Source organism: Coregonus lavaretus (genome assembly GCF_964263955.1).
Source record: "Coregonus lavaretus genome assembly, chromosome: 26".
Taxonomy (NCBI): Eukaryota; Metazoa; Chordata; class Actinopteri; order Salmoniformes; family Salmonidae; genus Coregonus; species Coregonus lavaretus.
Genome location: NC_140013.1, coordinates 35,802,055 through 35,820,024, shown reverse-complemented (window position 1 = coordinate 35,820,024; position 17,970 = coordinate 35,802,055). Strand labels below are relative to the sequence as shown.

General features: G+C 43.8%; 1 protein-coding gene across 1 annotated transcript; it reads left to right on the top strand.

Moving 5' to 3' along the window:
* Positions 1-739: 739 nt before the first annotated feature.
* On the top strand, positions 740-1,675 carry LOC311101323 (olfactory receptor 52E4-like; the record flags this gene model as incomplete). Its single annotated transcript, XM_084142450.1, has 1 exon — positions 740-1,675. One exon carries the CDS (start codon positions 740-742, stop codon positions 1,673-1,675), a length of 936 nt encoding a protein of 311 aa, XP_083998576.1.
* Between the last annotated feature and the right edge of the window lie 16,295 nt (positions 1,676-17,970).

The window sequence follows — 17,970 nt, the reverse complement described above, 5'->3', positions numbered from 1 at the left end:
AATTAGAAGGGGGTGTCCACATACTTTATATATAGTGTATCAGGATTTGATACTACACAGCGCTGCCTATCCAACTCCTATATGGAATAATTGTCACGCCAACCAGCCATGTTGGTCTGCTTGGTGTAAAAATGCCGATGGTGCAAACAGATCCAGGACCAGGCTAACAAACAGCTACACAATATCATACAAAACCTTGTTGCCAGATGGCTTCCATTAGTGGTCACTCACACAATATTTTCATTGTTTTTTATATATAACAATTTCCTTCTCAAGATGAGTTGTCATGTCAATCAGCCTAGCAATAGCTCTTGAGACTACGACATGAAAATGTTAACAATCACGTGACCATTTGTCTTACATCATTATTGTTGACATCAAATTAAGGATGATAAATGATGGGGGAGTGTTTTAGATAAAAAGGATTTGGCCGATACCTGTGGCAGGATTCTTACCCACTTCAGCAAGGTACAGGTGTGGCTTTTGAGGACTACCTGTATACAGGTTTTCCTCTTGACTGACTACAGCTGTTAATGCTGCGGTATTCTTACTCACTCTGTCAAATGTGTTTATATGGGGTATTCAAAATTATTACCAGTAGCATAAAAAAAAGAGGATACGAACAGCATGTGTAGTATATCTTCATTTAAAACTTGTATTTACCATTTTAAAAAATATGTATTTTTGTAAAACATATTTCTGTTCTTTTTGTACAGGTTTGTCCTGCACTGCTAACAGGATGGACAACAACATGTCATTACCAAGCCATATCCTTAAAATACAGGGTTTTGAAATCTCACAGACATTCATGTATCCATTTTTTTTCTCCATGCTGTTTGTTTATCTCTCCCTCCTTGTTTCTAACATTGGAGTCCTGGTTGTCATCATCACAGAGAGAAGCTTGCACAAACCAATGTACATCCTCTTCTGTAACCTGTCTGTGAATGACCTGATTGGCAACACTGTCTTGTTGCCTCGCCTCATGGCTGATATTGTTTCAACTGAGAGGTTTATCACGTACAGCCAATGTGTTGCTCAGGCCTTTTTCAGTCACACGTTTGGATCAGCCTCACATATGATACTGACCATTATGGCCTTTGACAGGTATGTGGCCATATGTTACCCTTTAAGGTACACATCAATAATGACAACCAAAACTGTAGTTACGCTGTCTGTGTCTGCTTGGGGGGCTTCCCTTGTGTTAGTGTCTGTCCTACTGGGTCTCACCATAAGGCTATCCCGCTGCAGTTCAATCATTCTGAATGCTTATTGTGACAACGCATCGTTGTTCAAGCTATCCTGTGAGGACGTTTCAATCAATAACATTTATGGGCTTTTTTTCACTGTGCTGCTCTTTACTTCTTCAATGGGAAGCATAGCTGTCACTTATTTCAGGATTGCTGTGATTTGCTGGACCAAGAAAAGCAAGGAGATGAACAACAGAGCATTGCAGACCTGTGCAAGCCACCTGGTGCTGTATCTCATTATGCTGTGGAGTGGGTTTCTAACCATCATACTGCATCGCTTTCCAGACTATCCATATTTGAGAAAACTGGCTTACGTTCTATTTCATGTCGTCCCTGCTAATTTGAATCCAATTATCTATGGCTTGCAAACAAAGTCATTGAGGCAGAAAATTACACAAATACTCAGCCGGAAAGTTACACACTCTTAATACAGATATTTGTTTGGCACTTTGAAAATCAAATCGACAGGCTTGTTGATTATTCTGGTACTGAAACCCTGAAAACAAAATGGATTAGAATTCAACACATACCAGTCTTAAAAGCTGTCTTTGAGGTACATTTCAAACATTTTCTGCTCCATATTCATAATCTCCAGCACCACCCCAACATCAACATATGTTAAAATGGCGCCTTTCTATGTTTTGTAGTCAAAAAGATAGAGGAAGATAAATGTTTCCGATGACATCATCCGGTGTGTGTCGTGATTTTAACCAATTATGTGCAGGCAATGAGCAGACAATGTTCGGGCGGAAATTGCAATGTTTCCCTTTAAAGGTTATGTCTTGCCATTTTCACATTTTGATGTTGGGGTGTTGATGGAGATGATGACTATGAAGTCGTAAAATGTTGAAATCACCCTTTAAAGGTGACGTTCTGTAAGATATTAGGAGGTATGAATGAGGGAACTGTAGAGGTGACGATGAGCACACATTGTTTAACAGGCTTTCCTGTCTGTGCCTAGTCATTACCTGGTTGCCAGTCAAAATGGTATCTCTATAGAGAATTCAGAGGGACGTCGCAGAGATGTCCTGCTGGTTTTCAGGTGAGGTACCAAGCCAACCTGTACCTTATTCACTCTATAGAGCCAACCTGTACCTTATTCACTCTATAGAGCCAACCTGTACCTGGTTCTCTCCATAGAGCCAACCTGTTCCTGATTCACTCTATATAGTATACATCTAATCAAATTTTTTATTGTCCTATCATGATGGAAAGATCCCTAACCCTATATCCTGGACACCCACCTGAGCGACCCATACAAAAATGAGAAGTTCCCATCTCTTTTATGGACCTGCTGTGAGTATGCAGCCTAAACAGAGAAATAAATGCGGTCAGAGACCTACTTGAGCAGCACCGCCCCCTCAAGATTCTGAGCCTGCCTGGCCGGGTTGGTCCTACAAAGCCAGAGCCCCCTGATGGGAGAGCATTAAATACAAGGACATTCTCAAAGCTGCTAATGAGAACCTTGACGACCTTTTACCTAGCCGGTGAGGATTCCGGTGGGGTACCCCCACCCAGGTGGTGGCAGTGCTGGCAACACTGGCTGCAGTAACCCATGGGGAGGGGGTCACACTCGGACAATCAGAGAGGGGGTTTATCATTGTGGCCCAGGTGGCACAAAATAATCAAAGGTCTGACTGCACGGAGATGCTTGGGAATCAGAGTGTTTGTGTCTCAGGTGAAGAGGGTGGATCTGATCTCCATCACCTAGGACTTGGCATAGATTAATTAGATTAATCAAATCTCACATTGTGTCAATTTCTGCTCAGTCTGCATGCTTTCTCAATCAGCTGTAACTGTATGTGCACTCGTAAATCAGGTCCTTTCTTGAGCTGGGCTCTGGGATATAACAGCCGTTGAGTATCTGATTTTATGGTGGATTGTGGAGGAGGGGGGTTGAGTGTGTTGGAGTATGTGTGTGTGTGTTTGTCCGGCATCTGTTGTGGGGGGGTGGGGATGTTGGGGGGGGGGAGGGTATGGGATGGACCACGGGAATTATTTGCTAGGATAATAATTGCTTGTCAATAAATTAAATGTAATACAATGGCAATCCGGGTTATATGTTAAAATCCTACGCATGAACTGCCGACATTATTACGCATACTAATAGATAATGATGGAAAATTGGATATGCATATATTTTTTTTAATAGTTATATATATATATATATATATATACAGTGGGGAGAACAAGTATTTGATACACTGCCGATTTTGCAGGTTTTCCTACTTACAAAGCATGTAGAGGTCCGTCATTTTTATCATAGGTACACTTCAACTGTGAGAGACGGAATCTAAAACAAAAATCCAGAAAAACACATTGTATGATTTTTAAGTAATTAATTTGCATTTTATTGCATGACATAAGTATTTGATACATCAGAAAAGCAGAACTTAATATTTGGTATAGAAACCTTTGTTTGCAATTACAGAGATAATACGTTTCCTGTAGGTCTTGACCAGGTTTGCACACACTGCAGCAGGGATTTTGGCACACTCCTCCATACAGACCTTCTCCAGATCCTTCAGGTTTCGGGGCTGTCGCTGGGCAATACGGACTTTCAGCTCCCTCCAAAGATTTTCTATTGGGTTCAGGTCTGGAGACTGGCTAGGCCACTACAGGACCTTGAGATGCTTCTTATGGAGCCACTCCTTAGTTGCCCTGGCTGTGTGTTTCGGGTCGTTGTCATGCTGGAAGACCCAGCCACGACCCATCTTCAATGCTCTTACTGAGGGAAGGAGGTTGTTGGCCAAGATCTCGCGATACATGGCCCCATCCATCCTCCCCTCAATACGGTGCAGTCGTCCTGTCCCCTTTGCAGAAAAGCATCCCCAAAGAATGATGTATCCACCTCCATGCTTCACAGTTGGGATGGTGTTCTTGGGGTTGTACTCATCCTTCTTCTTCCTCCAAACACGGCGAGTGGAGTTTAGACCAAAAAGCTCTATTTTTGTCTCATCAGACCACATGACCTTCTCCCATTCCTCCTCTGGATCATCCAGATGGTCATTGGCAAACTTCAGACGGGCCTGGACATGCGCTGGCTTGAGCAGGGGGACCTTGCGTGCGCTGCAGGATTTTAATCCATGACGGCGTAGTGTGTTACTAATGGTTTTCTTTGAGACTGTGGTCCCAGCTCTCTTCAGGTCATTGACCAGGTCCTGCGGTGTAGTTCTGGGCTGATCCCTCACCTTCCTCATGATCATTGATGCCCCACGAGTTGAGATCTTGCATGGAGCCCCAGACCGAGGGTGATTGACTGTCATCTTGAACTTCTTCCATTTTCTAATAAATGCGCCAACAGTTGTTGCCTTCTCACCAAGCTGCTTGCCTATTGTCCTGTAGCCCATCCCAGCCTTGTGCAGGTCTACAATTTTATCCCTGATGTCCTTACACAGCTCTCTGGTCTTGTCCATTGTGGAGAGGTTGGAGTCTGTTTGATTGAGTGTGTGGACAGGTGTCTTTTATACAGGTAACGAGTTCAAACAGGTGCAGTTAATACAGGTAATGAGTGGAGAACAGGAGGGCTTCTTAAAGAAAAACAAACAGGTCTGTGAGAGCCGGAATTCTTACTGGTTGGTAGGTGATCAAATACTTATGTCATGCAATGAAATGCAAATTAATTACTTTAAAATCATACAATGTGATTTTCTGGATTTTTGTTTTAGGTTCCGTCTCTCACAGTTGAAGTGTACCTATGATAAAAAATTACAGACCTCTACATGCTTTGTAAGTAGGAAAACCTGCAAAATCGGCAGTGTATCAAATACTTGTTCTCCCCACTGTATAGAGGTGACAGCATTGGAAATGCTTTTGGCGGTTAATCTGCTTCTGTTTTGTGGGTGGCACTGTGTGCTGTTTTTGATGGATGGGTCCTGGCCCCTCGGGGCCTTAGGGATCCGGAGGGACGTGGGTGGGATGCCGATCACTGGGATGACGGCTCAACTTGGGATGGGGAGGGGTTTTAACGGGGGAATTAGTGGAGAACAATTGAAGGGTTACTCAGTAGCAATGCAAATATCACGGTAGAGCTATATGGACACTCAATCATTACAGTGTTTTTTATTGGTAAATTTACAAACATATATAATGATAAATAGACTTGAAACTTGTATCTCATTATGGTGTATGGTGAAATAAGTATAGCCAGTTATAATTGTAATGGCTTAGCTGATAATAACAAAAGAAGAACAATATTTACATGGCTCAAAGAGAAGGAATATAATATCTATTGTATACAGGAAACTCATTCAACAATTCGAAATGAAGTTGCGTGGAAAAAGGAATGGGGAGGGGGGAAATATACTTCTCCCATGGGCAAAGAAATTCAAAAGGGGTGATGATATTAATTAATAGTAATTTCGATCCGAATGTACAAATTGTCCAAATAGCAAGGTAGATGGATTATTTTAAATATGTTATTGGACCATAAACAGATTTGGCTCATTAACCTTTACGGACCAAATAATGATGATCCACACTTCTTTGACAATATATATAATAAATTATCAAGCCTGCAAGCAATTCAAGACAATGTTATTATGGTGGGGGATTATAATACTGTTTTAAATAGCTCAATGGACCGTAAAGGAAATCACACCACAAACAATCACCCACATGCTCTTAAGGAAATTGTGAATGTCATGGATACATTAGAACTAGTAGATATATGGAGGCTTAAATATACTGATCTAGTGAGATATACATGGCGGAGACTCAATCAAGCTAGTCGTCTTGACTCCTTTGTTATCTCATTCTCGTTGGCACCAAAAGTTAAAACAGTGTTGATAGGGGACAGAATGCGGTCGGACCATCAGATAATTGGCATATACATTACTCTTACTGGATTTCCACGTGGGCGAGCATTTTGGAAATTTAATCAAAGCCTATTGGATGATAGTTTATTTATAATTAGAACAAAGGAATTTATAACTGACTTTTTCCGACATAACATAGGTACAGCAAATCCCCTTATTGTATGGGACACCTTTAAATGTGCCTTTAGAGGCCATGCAATTCAGTACTCATCTCGAAAACAAAAGCAATTTAGGTCAAAAGAGTTTATACTAACAAATGAAATAGAAAGTCTAACAGAACAGATAGATGGCAATAAAAACTGTAACATAGAGGCTCAGAATAAATTAGAGGAAAAACAAAAAGAAATGGAGAAACTTATTCAAGAAAGATAAAGTGTAATATATTATAAAAATAAAGCAAACTGGATGGACTATGAGGAAAAATGCACAAAATTCTTTTTTAATCTTCAACATAGGAATGCTACCAAAAATAACTTAATGAAACTGGTTACAATTGACGGAGTCACCCATGATTCACCAAATGATATTTTGAAGGAAGAAACAAAGTACTTTAAGCATTTGTTTTCTTTTCAGTCAAATCCATCTCCTCTAACTGAAGCTAATTGTAGAGATTTTTTTCTATTGATAATGTAAAATTAACAGCCATACAGAAAGACTAATGTGAAGGTGAAGTTACAGAGGAGGAATTTCTGGATGCAATTAACTACTTAAAGTCCGGGAAAACTCCAGGGTTGGATGGCATACCAGTCGAGGTATACCAAACCTTTTTTGATATACTAAGAGGACCGTTATTAGCATGTTTTAACCACTCCTATGTAAATGGTAGATAATCTGACACTCAAGAAGAAGGTCTGATCTCATTATTACTGAAACAGGATACAAGTGGAAAATATAAAGATACAGTCCATTAAAAAAATTGGAGGCCCCTTACACTTCAGTATTGTGATGCAAAAATTCTAGCAAAATGTATAGCGCATAGAATTAAAAAGGTATTGTCGGATATTATTCATTCTAATCAGACATGTTTTTTACATGGAAGATACATTGGAGATAATATAAGGCAAATATTGCAAACAATAGAACACTATGGAAAATATGGGAAACCAGGCCTGCTATCCATAGCAGACTTCGAAAAGGCATTTGATAAAGTACGACTGGGTTTTATATATAAATGCCTGGAGCATTTCAATTTTGGAGAATCTCTTATAAAATGGGTCAAAATCATGTATAGTAACCCTAGGTGTAAAATAGTAAATCATGGATATTTCTCAGAACGTTTAAAACTGTCAAGAGGAGTGAAACAAGGTTGTCCACTATCGGCATATCTATTTATTGTGGCCATCGAGATGTTAGCTATTAAAATCAGATCCAATAATAATATCAGAGGATTAGAAATCCAGGGCTTAAAAACAAAGGTGTCATTGTACGCTGATGATTCATGTTTTCTTTTAAATCCACAACTAGAATCCCTCCACAGCCTCATAGATGATCTAGATACATTTTCTAACCTCTCTGGATTACAACCAAATTATGACAAATATACTATATTACGTATTGGATCACTAAAAAATAAAAATTTTACATTACCATGTAGTTTACCAATAAAATGGTCTGATGGTAATGTGGATATACTCGGAATACATATCCCAAAGGAAATACATTATCTCACTTCAATACATTTTAATAGAAAGTTAGCAAAAATAGATAAGATCTTGCTACCATGGAAAGGTAAATACAGTGGGGAAAAAAGTATTTAGTCAGCCACAAATTGTGCAAGTTCTCCCACTTAAAAAGATGAGAGAGGCCTGTCATTTTCATCATAGGTACACGTCAACTATGACAGACATTGAGATTTTTTTCCCCATAAAATCACATTGTAGGATTTTTAATGAATTTATTTGCAAATTATGGTTGAAAATAAGTATTTGGTCACCTACAAACAAGCAAGATTTCTGGCTCTCACAGACCTGTAACTTCTTCTTTAAGAGGCTCCTCTGTCCTCCACTCATTACCTGTATTAATGGCACCTGTTTGAACTTGTTATCAGTATAAAAGACACCTGTCCACAACCTCAAACAGTCACACTCCAAACTCCACTATGGCCAAGACTAAAGAGCTGTCAAAGGACACCAGAAACAAAATTGTAGACATGCACCAGGCTGGGAAGACTGAATCTGCAATAGGTAAGCAGCTTGGTTTGAAGAAATCAACCGTGGGAGCAATTATTAGGAAATGGAAGACATACAAGACCACTGATAATCTCCCTTGATCTGGGGCTCCACGCAAGATCTCACCCCGTGGGGTCAAAATGATCACAAGAACGGTGAGCAAAAATCCCAGAACCACATGGGGGGACCTAGTGAATGACCTGCAGAGAGCTGGGACCAAAGTAACAAAGCCTACCATCAGTAACACACTACGCCGCCAGGGACTCAAATCCTGCAGTGCCAGACGTGTCCCCCTGCTTAAGCCAGTACATGTTCAGGCCCGTCTGAAGTTTGCTAGAGTGCATTTGGATGATCCAGAAGAGGATTGGGAGAATGTCATATGGTCAGATGAAACCAAAATAGAACTTTTTGGTAAAAACTCAACTCGTCGTGTTTGGAGGACAAAGAATGCTGAGTTGCATCCAAAGAACACCATACCTACTGTGAAGCATGGGGGTGGAAACATCATGCTTTGGGGCTGTTTTTCTGCAAAGGGACCAGGACGACTGATCCGTGTAAAGGAAAGAATGAATGGGGCCATGTATCGTGAGATTTTGAGTGAAAACCTCCTTCCATCAGCAAGGGCATTGAAGATGAAACATGGCTGGGTCTTTCAGCATGACAATGATCCCAGAAACACCGCCCGGGCAACGAAGGAGTGGCTTCGTAAGAAGCATTTCAAGGTCCTCTAGTGGCCTAGCCAGTCTCCAGATCTCAACCCCATAGAAAATCTTTGGAGGGAGTTGAAAGTCTGTGTTGCCCTGCGACAGCCCCAAAACATCACTGCTCTAGAGGAGATCTGCATGGAGGAATGGGCCAAAATACCAGCAACAGTGTGTGAAAACCTTGTGAAGACTTCAAAAAAACGTTTGACCTGTGTCATTGCCAACAAAGGGTACCATAATTTGCAAATAAATTCATAAAAAATCCTACAATGTGATTTTCTGGAATTTTTGTTCTCATTTTGTCTGTCATAGTTGACGTGTACCTATGATGAAAATTACAGGCCTCTCTCATCTTTTTAAGTGGGAGAACTTTGTCAAGGATGTTGTAAGTGGGTGTGGTGGTGGAATCAGGCGCAGGACGCAGAAGTATAGTTCCAAAGACTTTAGTGATATCTCTAACCGTGCAAGCACTAAATAGCCCGAAGGCGAAACTCCGCGCGCAGGCGAAACAAAACGGGCGCACAAACAGGTGCGACAAAACTCTCCAAACTATGGAGGACAGCTCTACCGAGCAAATAGTCAAATACATCCAGCAACAAAGCACGACAGTGAAACCAATCACACACAACACTAACACAAACCCAAGGAGAACTTATAGGACACTAATACACTAAACGAAAACAGGTGTGACAACAATTAGACAAAAGCAAACGAACATAGAAACATGCAACGGTGGCAGCTAGTATTCTGGAGACAACGAACGCCGAAGCCTGCCCGAGCAAGGAAGAGAGGCAGCCTCGGCCGAAACCGTGACAGTACCCCCCCCTTGACGCGCGGCTCCAGACGTGCGCCGACTCCGGCCTCGGGGACGACCAGGAGGACGCGGAGCAGGATGCGTCGGGTGCCCACGATGGAATTCCGTCAGGAGAGACGGGTCCAAAATGTCCCTCCTTGGCACCCAGCACCGTTCCTCCGGGCCGTACCCCTCCCACTCCACTAGATATTGGAGACCCCCCATCCGACGTCTCGAATCCAAGATGGACCGCACGGAGTACGCCGGTGCCCCCTCGATGTCCAATGGGGGCGGAGGAGTCTCCCTGATCTCACTTTCTTGGAGTGGGCCAGCTACCACCGGCCTGAGAAGAGACACATGGAACGAGGGGTTAATACTTTTATATTCAACAGGTAGTTGTAATTTGTAACACACCTCGTTCAACCTTCTCAGGACTTTAAATGGCCCTACAAACCGCCGACCCAGTTTCCGACAGGGCAGGCGGAGGGGCAGGTTTCTGGTAGAGAGCCAGACTCGATCACCAGGTGCGTACACCGGTCCCTCACTGCGTTGGAGATCGGCGCTCGCCTTATGACGCCGGAGGGCCCGCTGCAGGTGGACGTGTGCAGCGTTCCATGTCTCCTCCGAGCGCCGCACCCACTCATCCACCGCAGGAGCCTCGATCTGGCTCTGCTGCCAAGGTGCCAGAACCGGCTGGTAACCTAACACACATTGGAAAGGGGTTAGGTTAGTGGAGGAATGGCGTAGGGAATTCTGGGCCATTTCGGCCCAGGGAACGTACCTTGCCCACTCCTCTGGCCGGTCCTGGCAGTATGTTCTAAGAAACCTACCCACATCCTGGTTCACACGTTCCACCTGCCCATTACTCTCCGGGTGGTAACCTGAGGTGAGGCTCACCGAGACCCCCAATCGCTCCATAAAAGCTCTCCAGACTCTGGAGGTAAATTGGGGACCTCGATCAGACACAATATCCTCGGGTACCCCGTAGTGCCGGAACACATGGGTGAATAGTGCTTCGGCGGTTTGCAGGGCAGTAGGAAGGCCCGGCATGGGGAGCAAACGACAAGCCTTAGAAAACCGGTCCACAACGACCAGTATAGTGGTATTCCCCTGTGAAGGAGGAAGGTCAGTTAGGAAATCCACCGAGAGGTGAGACCATGGTCGTTGTGGAACGGGCAGGGTTAGTAACTTACCCCTAGGCAGATGTCTAGGCGCCTTACACTGGGCGCACACCGAGCAGGAGGAAACATAAACCCTCACATCCCTCGCCAACGTGGGCCACCAGTACTTGGCACTAAGACAGTGCACTGTCCGGCCGATACCAGGGTGTCCAGAGGAGGGTGATGTGTGAGCCCAAAAGATCAATCGATCCCGAACCTCGAGCGGAACGTACTTCCGACCCTCCGGGCATTGAGGTGGACTAGGGTCGGTGCGTAACGCTCGCTCGAGTTCAGCATCGACCTCCCACACTACCGGTGCCACCAGACACGACTCCGGCAGTATGGGAGTGGGCTCCACGGACCTCTCCTCCATGTCATACCGCCGAGACAGTGCGTCTGCCTTACCATTCTGTGACCCAGGGATGTACGTGATCTTGAATGTGAACCGGGTCAACAACATATTCCACCTCGCCTGGCGAGGGTTCAGCCTCCTCGCTGCCCGGATGTACTCCAGGTTACGGTGGTCCGTCAAAATGAGGAAAGGGTGTTGAGCCCCCTCAAGCCAGTGCCTCCACACCTTTAGGGCCTGTACCACGGCTAACAGCTCCCTGTCCCCTACGTCATAGTTTCGCTCCGCCGGACTGAGCTTCTTGGAATAAAAAGCACAGGGGCGGAGTTTAGGTGGCGCGCCGGACCGTTGCGAAAGCACGGCTCCTATACCGGCCTCTGACGCGTCCACCTCTACCTGAAATGGCAAAGAGGGATCCGGATGCGCCAGCACCGGGGCCGAGGTAAACAGGTCCTTCAGCCTCCCAAACGCCCTGTCCGCCTCGGCAGACCACTGCAGACGCACCGGACCCCCCTTCAAAAGAGACGTGATGGGAGCTGCCACCTGTCCAAAACCCCGGATAAACCTCCGGTAGTAATTCGCAAACCCCAAAAACTGCTGCACCTCCTTCACAGTGGTTGGTGTTTGCCAATTACGCACGGCTGACACCCGGTCTACCTCCATCTTCACCCCTGACGCAGACAACTGATACCCCAAAAAGGAGACCGACTCCTGGAAAAACAGACACTTCTCTGCCTTGACATACAGGTCGTGCTCCACCAGCCTCCGCAACACTCTGCGCACCAGGGCCACATGCTCGACTCGGGTAGGCGAGTACACGAGAATGTAATCTATGTACACAACCACCCCCTGCCCCTGCATGTCCCTGAAGATCTCATCCACGAAAGATTGGAAAACTGACGGAGCGTTCATCAACCCGTATGGCATGACAAGATACTCGTAATGGCCCGAGGTGGTACTAAAGGCTGTCTTCCATTCATCGCCCTCCCTGATGCGCACCAAGTTGTACGCGCTCCTGAGATCTAATTTAGTGAAGAAACGCGCCCCATGCAATGACTCAGACATGGTCGCAATCAGCGGGAGTGGATAACTGTACTTCACCGTGATCTGATTGAGACCACGGTAATCGATGCACGGGCGTAACCCACCATCCTTTTTCTTCACAAAAAAGAAACTCGAGGACGCAGGGGAAGTGGAAGGCCGTATGTATCCTTGTCTCAGAGATTCGTCTATGTAAGTCTCCATAGCTTTCTTCTCCTCCTGAGACAGAGGATACACATGGCTCCGTGGGAGCGCAGCTCCTGCCTGGAGGTCTATCGCACAATCTCCCTGCCTATGGGGCGGCAACTGCGTCGCCCTCGACTTACTAAACGCAATAGCCAAATCCCCATACTCAGGGGGAACGTGCAATGCGGGCACCTGGTTTGGACTCTCCACCGAGGTAGCCCCTACGGAAACGCCTAAACATCGACCCACACACTGGGCAGACCACTCCATCAGAGCCCTCTCCTGCCACGAAATAGATGGGTTATGGGTACTCAACCAGGGCATGCCCAGCACCACCGGATACGCAGGCGAGTCGATCAGAAATAGCTGGATCATCTCCTGATGACCCCCCTGCGCACACATCCTAAGTGGCGCTGTAACCTCCCTGATCAAGCCCGCACCCAACGGACGGCTATCTAGGGCATGAACGGGGAAAGGAACGTCAACAGGTAGAAGGGGAATCCCTAAGGCTAAACAAAATTGCTTATCAACAAAATTCCCAGCCGCGCCTGAATCTACCAGCGCCTTATGCTGGGAATGAGGTGCTACCTGTGGAAAACGCACAGGTATACAAAAGTGTGCAACAGAGAGCTCTGGGTGAGTGGGGCGCCTACTCACCTGGAAGGACTCCCCAGTGCGGGACCTGTCGTCTTCCCCCCTAGGAGGCCATCCCCAGCACCTAGCCGCGGTGTGTCCTCCCCGACCACAGTTGGTGCAGGAGATGGACCCCCTCGTATTCCGACCCCTCCTCTCTCTAGCGCCAGCGCCACCGAGCTCCATGGGGCACGGCTCGGAAGCGCTGGAGGGTGAAATGGACGGACCCCCCTCGGGACGTCCGTGGGTAGCTAGCAGGGTATCCAGCCTGATGGACATGTCGACCAACTGGTCGAACGAGAGACTGGTGTCCCTACAGGCCAGCTCCCTACGGACGTCCTCACGTAGACTACATCGATAGTGATCGATGAGGGCCCGCTCATTCCACCCTGCATCCGCCGCTAGAGTGCGGAATTCTAAGGCGAACTCCTGGGCACTCCTCCTCCCCTGCCGGAGGCCGAACAGACGCTCCCCCGCCGCTTTCCCCTCCGGGGGATGGTCAAACACCGCCCTGAAGCGGCGGGAGAACTCGTCGTAGGTGATGGTGTTAGCGTCTATTCTCCTCCACTCTGCGTTGGCCCATTCCAACGCTTTACCGGAAAGGCAGGAGATCAGGGCGGAAACGCTCTCGTGCCCCGAGGGCGCCGGGTGCACGGTGGCCAGGTAAAGCTCCACCTGGAGAAGGAATCCCTGACACCCGGCAGCGGTCCCATCGTAGGCCCTCGGGAGCGAGAGTCGAACTCCTCTGGGTTCCGGAGCGGGAAGAGGCTGACTTGCCGATGGCGCGGGCAGGGACGATGGTAGTGGAGGTGTCCCTCGGGTCTCCCAGCCTCTGATTGTGGTGATCACCTCCTGCAGTGCGGACCCCATCCGCAGGATCTGGTCATTTTGCTGGCGGACCCTGTCCTCCAGCGTCGCCTGCGCTGCTTCGGCTCCTGCTGATTCCATTTAAAGGTGTGTGATTCTGTCAAGGATGTTGTAAGTGGGTGTGGTGGTGGAATCAGGCGCAGGACGCAGAAGTATAGTTCCAAAGACTTTAGTGATATCTCTAACCGTGCAAGCACTAAATAGCCCGAAGGCGAAACTCCGCGCGCAGGCGAAACAAAATGGGCGCACCAACAGGTGCGACAAAACTCTCCAAACTATGGAGGACAGCTCTACCGAGCAAATAGTCAAATACATCCAGCAACAAAGCACGACAGTGAAACCAATCACACACAACACTAACACAAACCCAAGGAGAACTTATAGGACACTAATACACTAAACAAAAACAGGTGTGACAACAATTAGACAAAAGCAAATGAACATAGAAACATGCAACGGTGGCAGCTAGTATTCCGGAGACAACGAACGCCGAAGCCTGCCCGAGCAAGGAAGAGAGGCAGCCTCGGCCGAAACCGTGACAAACTTGCACAATTGGTGGCTGACTAAATACTTTTTTTCCCCACTGTACCTGTCAATTTGTGGAAAAATCACCCTGATTAACTCTTTAGTATTATCCCAGTTTACCTATTTGCTTATGGTCTTGCCTACGCCTAGCGAACAGTTTTTTAAATTATATGATAAATAAATATTCTATTTTATTTGGAACGGCAAGCCAGACAAAATTAAAAGGGCCTTTTTATATAATTAATATGAATTCGGAAGACAGAAATTATTAAATATTAAAGCATTAGACCTATCACTAAAAGCTTCAGTCATACACAAGTTATACTTAAATATGAACTAGTTCTCAAGCAAATTAGTAAGATTGTCTCACCCAATGTTCAAGAATGGCCTTTTTCCCTTTATTCAGATTACAACCACTCATTTTCAGTTATTTGAAAAGGAAATAATCTCCCAAATATCACTATTTCTAAAACAAGCCATAGAAAGTTGGTTGCAATTTCAATTTAATCTTCCAGAAATGACAGAACAAATAATGCAACAAATATTGTGGTTAAATTCAAATATACTAATTGACAAAAAAACTTTTTTTTTGACAGAATGTTTAAAAAAGGTATAATCTTCGTAAATGATATCATCGGTAGGACTGGTGGAGTTATGTCGCACATGCAGCTGACAAAAACATATGGAAATGTCTGCTCTACCCAAAATTACAACCAAATAATTGCAGCCTTACCGCAAAAGTGGAAGAGGAAAGTGGAAGGGGGAGAAAGTAAGGAACTTGTCTGTCGGCCTTGCATTAAAGAACATAATTGGTCAAGGAAAACTGTGATAAATAAAAAAGTATATCAGTTTCACTTAAGGACCAAAGGATTGACAGCCGACCCATATAGATTGCAAAATAGTTGGGAAGAGATTTTTGACGTACCAATCCCATGGCATAGTGTTTATGAACTGACACGCAAAACGACACCGTTTTCAAAAATTTGAATCTTTCAATTTAAATTATTATATAAAATTATTGCTACCAATAGAATGTTATTTATATAGGGGATACAATCTTCCCAGCTCTGCAGATTTTGCTATGAAGAGACAGAATCATTAGATCATTTGTTTTGGTTCTGTCCATTTGTAGCCTGTTTTTGGACACATGTCCAGGAATGGTTAAAGTATTGCAATATTTACCTGGAGCTAACCTTGCAGATAGCACTACTGGGTGATCTGAAAAGTCATAGTCAATCGATCAATAATATAATAATACTTTTAGCAAAAATGTTCATTTTTAATTCACAATCTGTAGAAGCAATGAGAATACAAAGGTTCAGAGCTTTTGTAAAACATCACAGTGCGGTTGAAATATATATGGCAAAAATAAATCCTGTATGGATGGTGTTAAGAGATAGATGGGAGGTGTTGAATGGAGTTGAAGGATGGGACTAATAACAAATAACAACAAATAATAACAAGATAAATAATAATGTAAGCATACTGTGTCCATAATAAGTATATAGGTTGTATGTTGGGAGCTTTTGGGACAGAGCACAGTTACAAATATATGGCATATAGAAGCTAACCTGATGAACATCATGAAAATTATCGGAGAGGTTGAGAGTAGAAGAAGTTCAGGAGCAAAAACAAAAAAAATTGAATTATTGTCAAATTGACTGTGTCCATGAAATGTAGATAGTAAGTATAAGCTGGAAGTAGGGGCCTGGGCATTGTTGTTCACTAATTTACCCCAAGTAGGGAGAGGATGGCGGGGTTGAAAAGTAATAAAGGGGAGTATACATACAAAAAACATGGGGGATTGGAAGTGATGCAGACAATTACATTGATGAAAGTTACAATCTATGTGCAATATTAAGCTGATCTAGCCCCCCCCCCCCCCTCCCCCCCAAAAAAATAAAAATAAAATAAAAACATTCTGGCAAACACACTGTACTGTCATAGAAATATGTGGTATTTTGGACATTTGAACTGGCATTGTTCCTATCCTTTTAATTTGCCCATTCTCTGAAAAAGTGTACATGTTAATTATTTGATTGAATCATAATAAACAATAAGCATCAACTTGTTATGAAATTATTGTTATTCTCTATATACATTTCTACAAAAGTATATATCATAGGCAAAATATAATGTATTTTATTACATTAATTGTATTTATTCAATGCAATAAGATAGGATACTGTAAATGTTACCAGAAAACCTTTGTCCACTTGGTTGGCAAAGGACACAGAAAATATTAAAGATAATATTTCACAATTCTTATAGATATCATTGTGACTTTGGCTGTGGCTAATTGAAATTACCATTCAACAGCAGGAAATATCCCAGATTGCCTTTAACATGTTCAGGCTGCTACACTGTCAAACATAAACTGCCAATAATCCAGGGCCTTTTACTCTGACACAGTTCCTACAGTCCTTCTGGTGCTCCCTCTCACAGGAGCAGAGCCAAGCAATTGACATTAATATCTGTCTGTTTACCAAAAACATCACAAGAGGGGCATACAGTGAGCTCCAAAAGTATTGGGACAGTGACAAAGGTTTTTTATGATAGAATTACTATCAGGTTAAAGTGCAGACCGTCAGCTTTAATTTAAGGGTATTTTTATCCATATCGGGTGAACCGTTGAGATATTACAGCACTTTTTGTACATAGTCCCCCCATTTTAGGAGACCAAAGGTATTGGGACAAATTTACTTAAATGTGTATTAAAGTAGTAAAAAGTTTAGTATTTGGTCCCATATTCATAGCACGCAATGACTACATCAAGCTTGTGACTCTACACATTTGTTGGTTGCATTTGCTGTTTGTTTTGGTTGTGTTTCAGATCATTTTGTGCCCAATTGAAATGAATTAAAAATAATTTTGGGGTCACTTTTATTGTAAATATGAATATGTTTCTAAACACTTCTACATTAATGTGGATGCTACCATGATTATGGATCATCCTGAATGAATCGTGAATAATGAGAAAGTTACAGATGCACAAATACCATACCCCCCAAGAAATGCTAACCTCCCCTGTTATTGAAATGGTGAGAAGTTAGTATGTCTTGGGTATCTGTACTTGACTTTACTATTTATGTTTTTGACTACTTTTACTTTTACTTCACTACATTCCTAAAGAAAAGGATGTACTTTTTACTCCATACATTTTCCCTGACAACCAAAAGTACTCATTACATTTTGAGTGCTTAGCAGGACAGGAAAATGGTCCAATCCATGCACTTATCAAGAGAACATGCCTGTCATCCCTACTGCCTCTGATCTGGCGGTTTCACTAAACATAAATGCTTCATTTGTAAATGATGTCTGAGTGTTGGAGTGTGCCCCTGGTTAGCCATAAATAAAAAATATAGAGAGAAAATGGTGCCATCTGGTTTGCTTAATATAAGGAATTTGAAATGATTTATAGTTTCATTTTTGATACGTAAAGTAAAGTATATTTTTAGCAATTACATTTAATTTTGATAC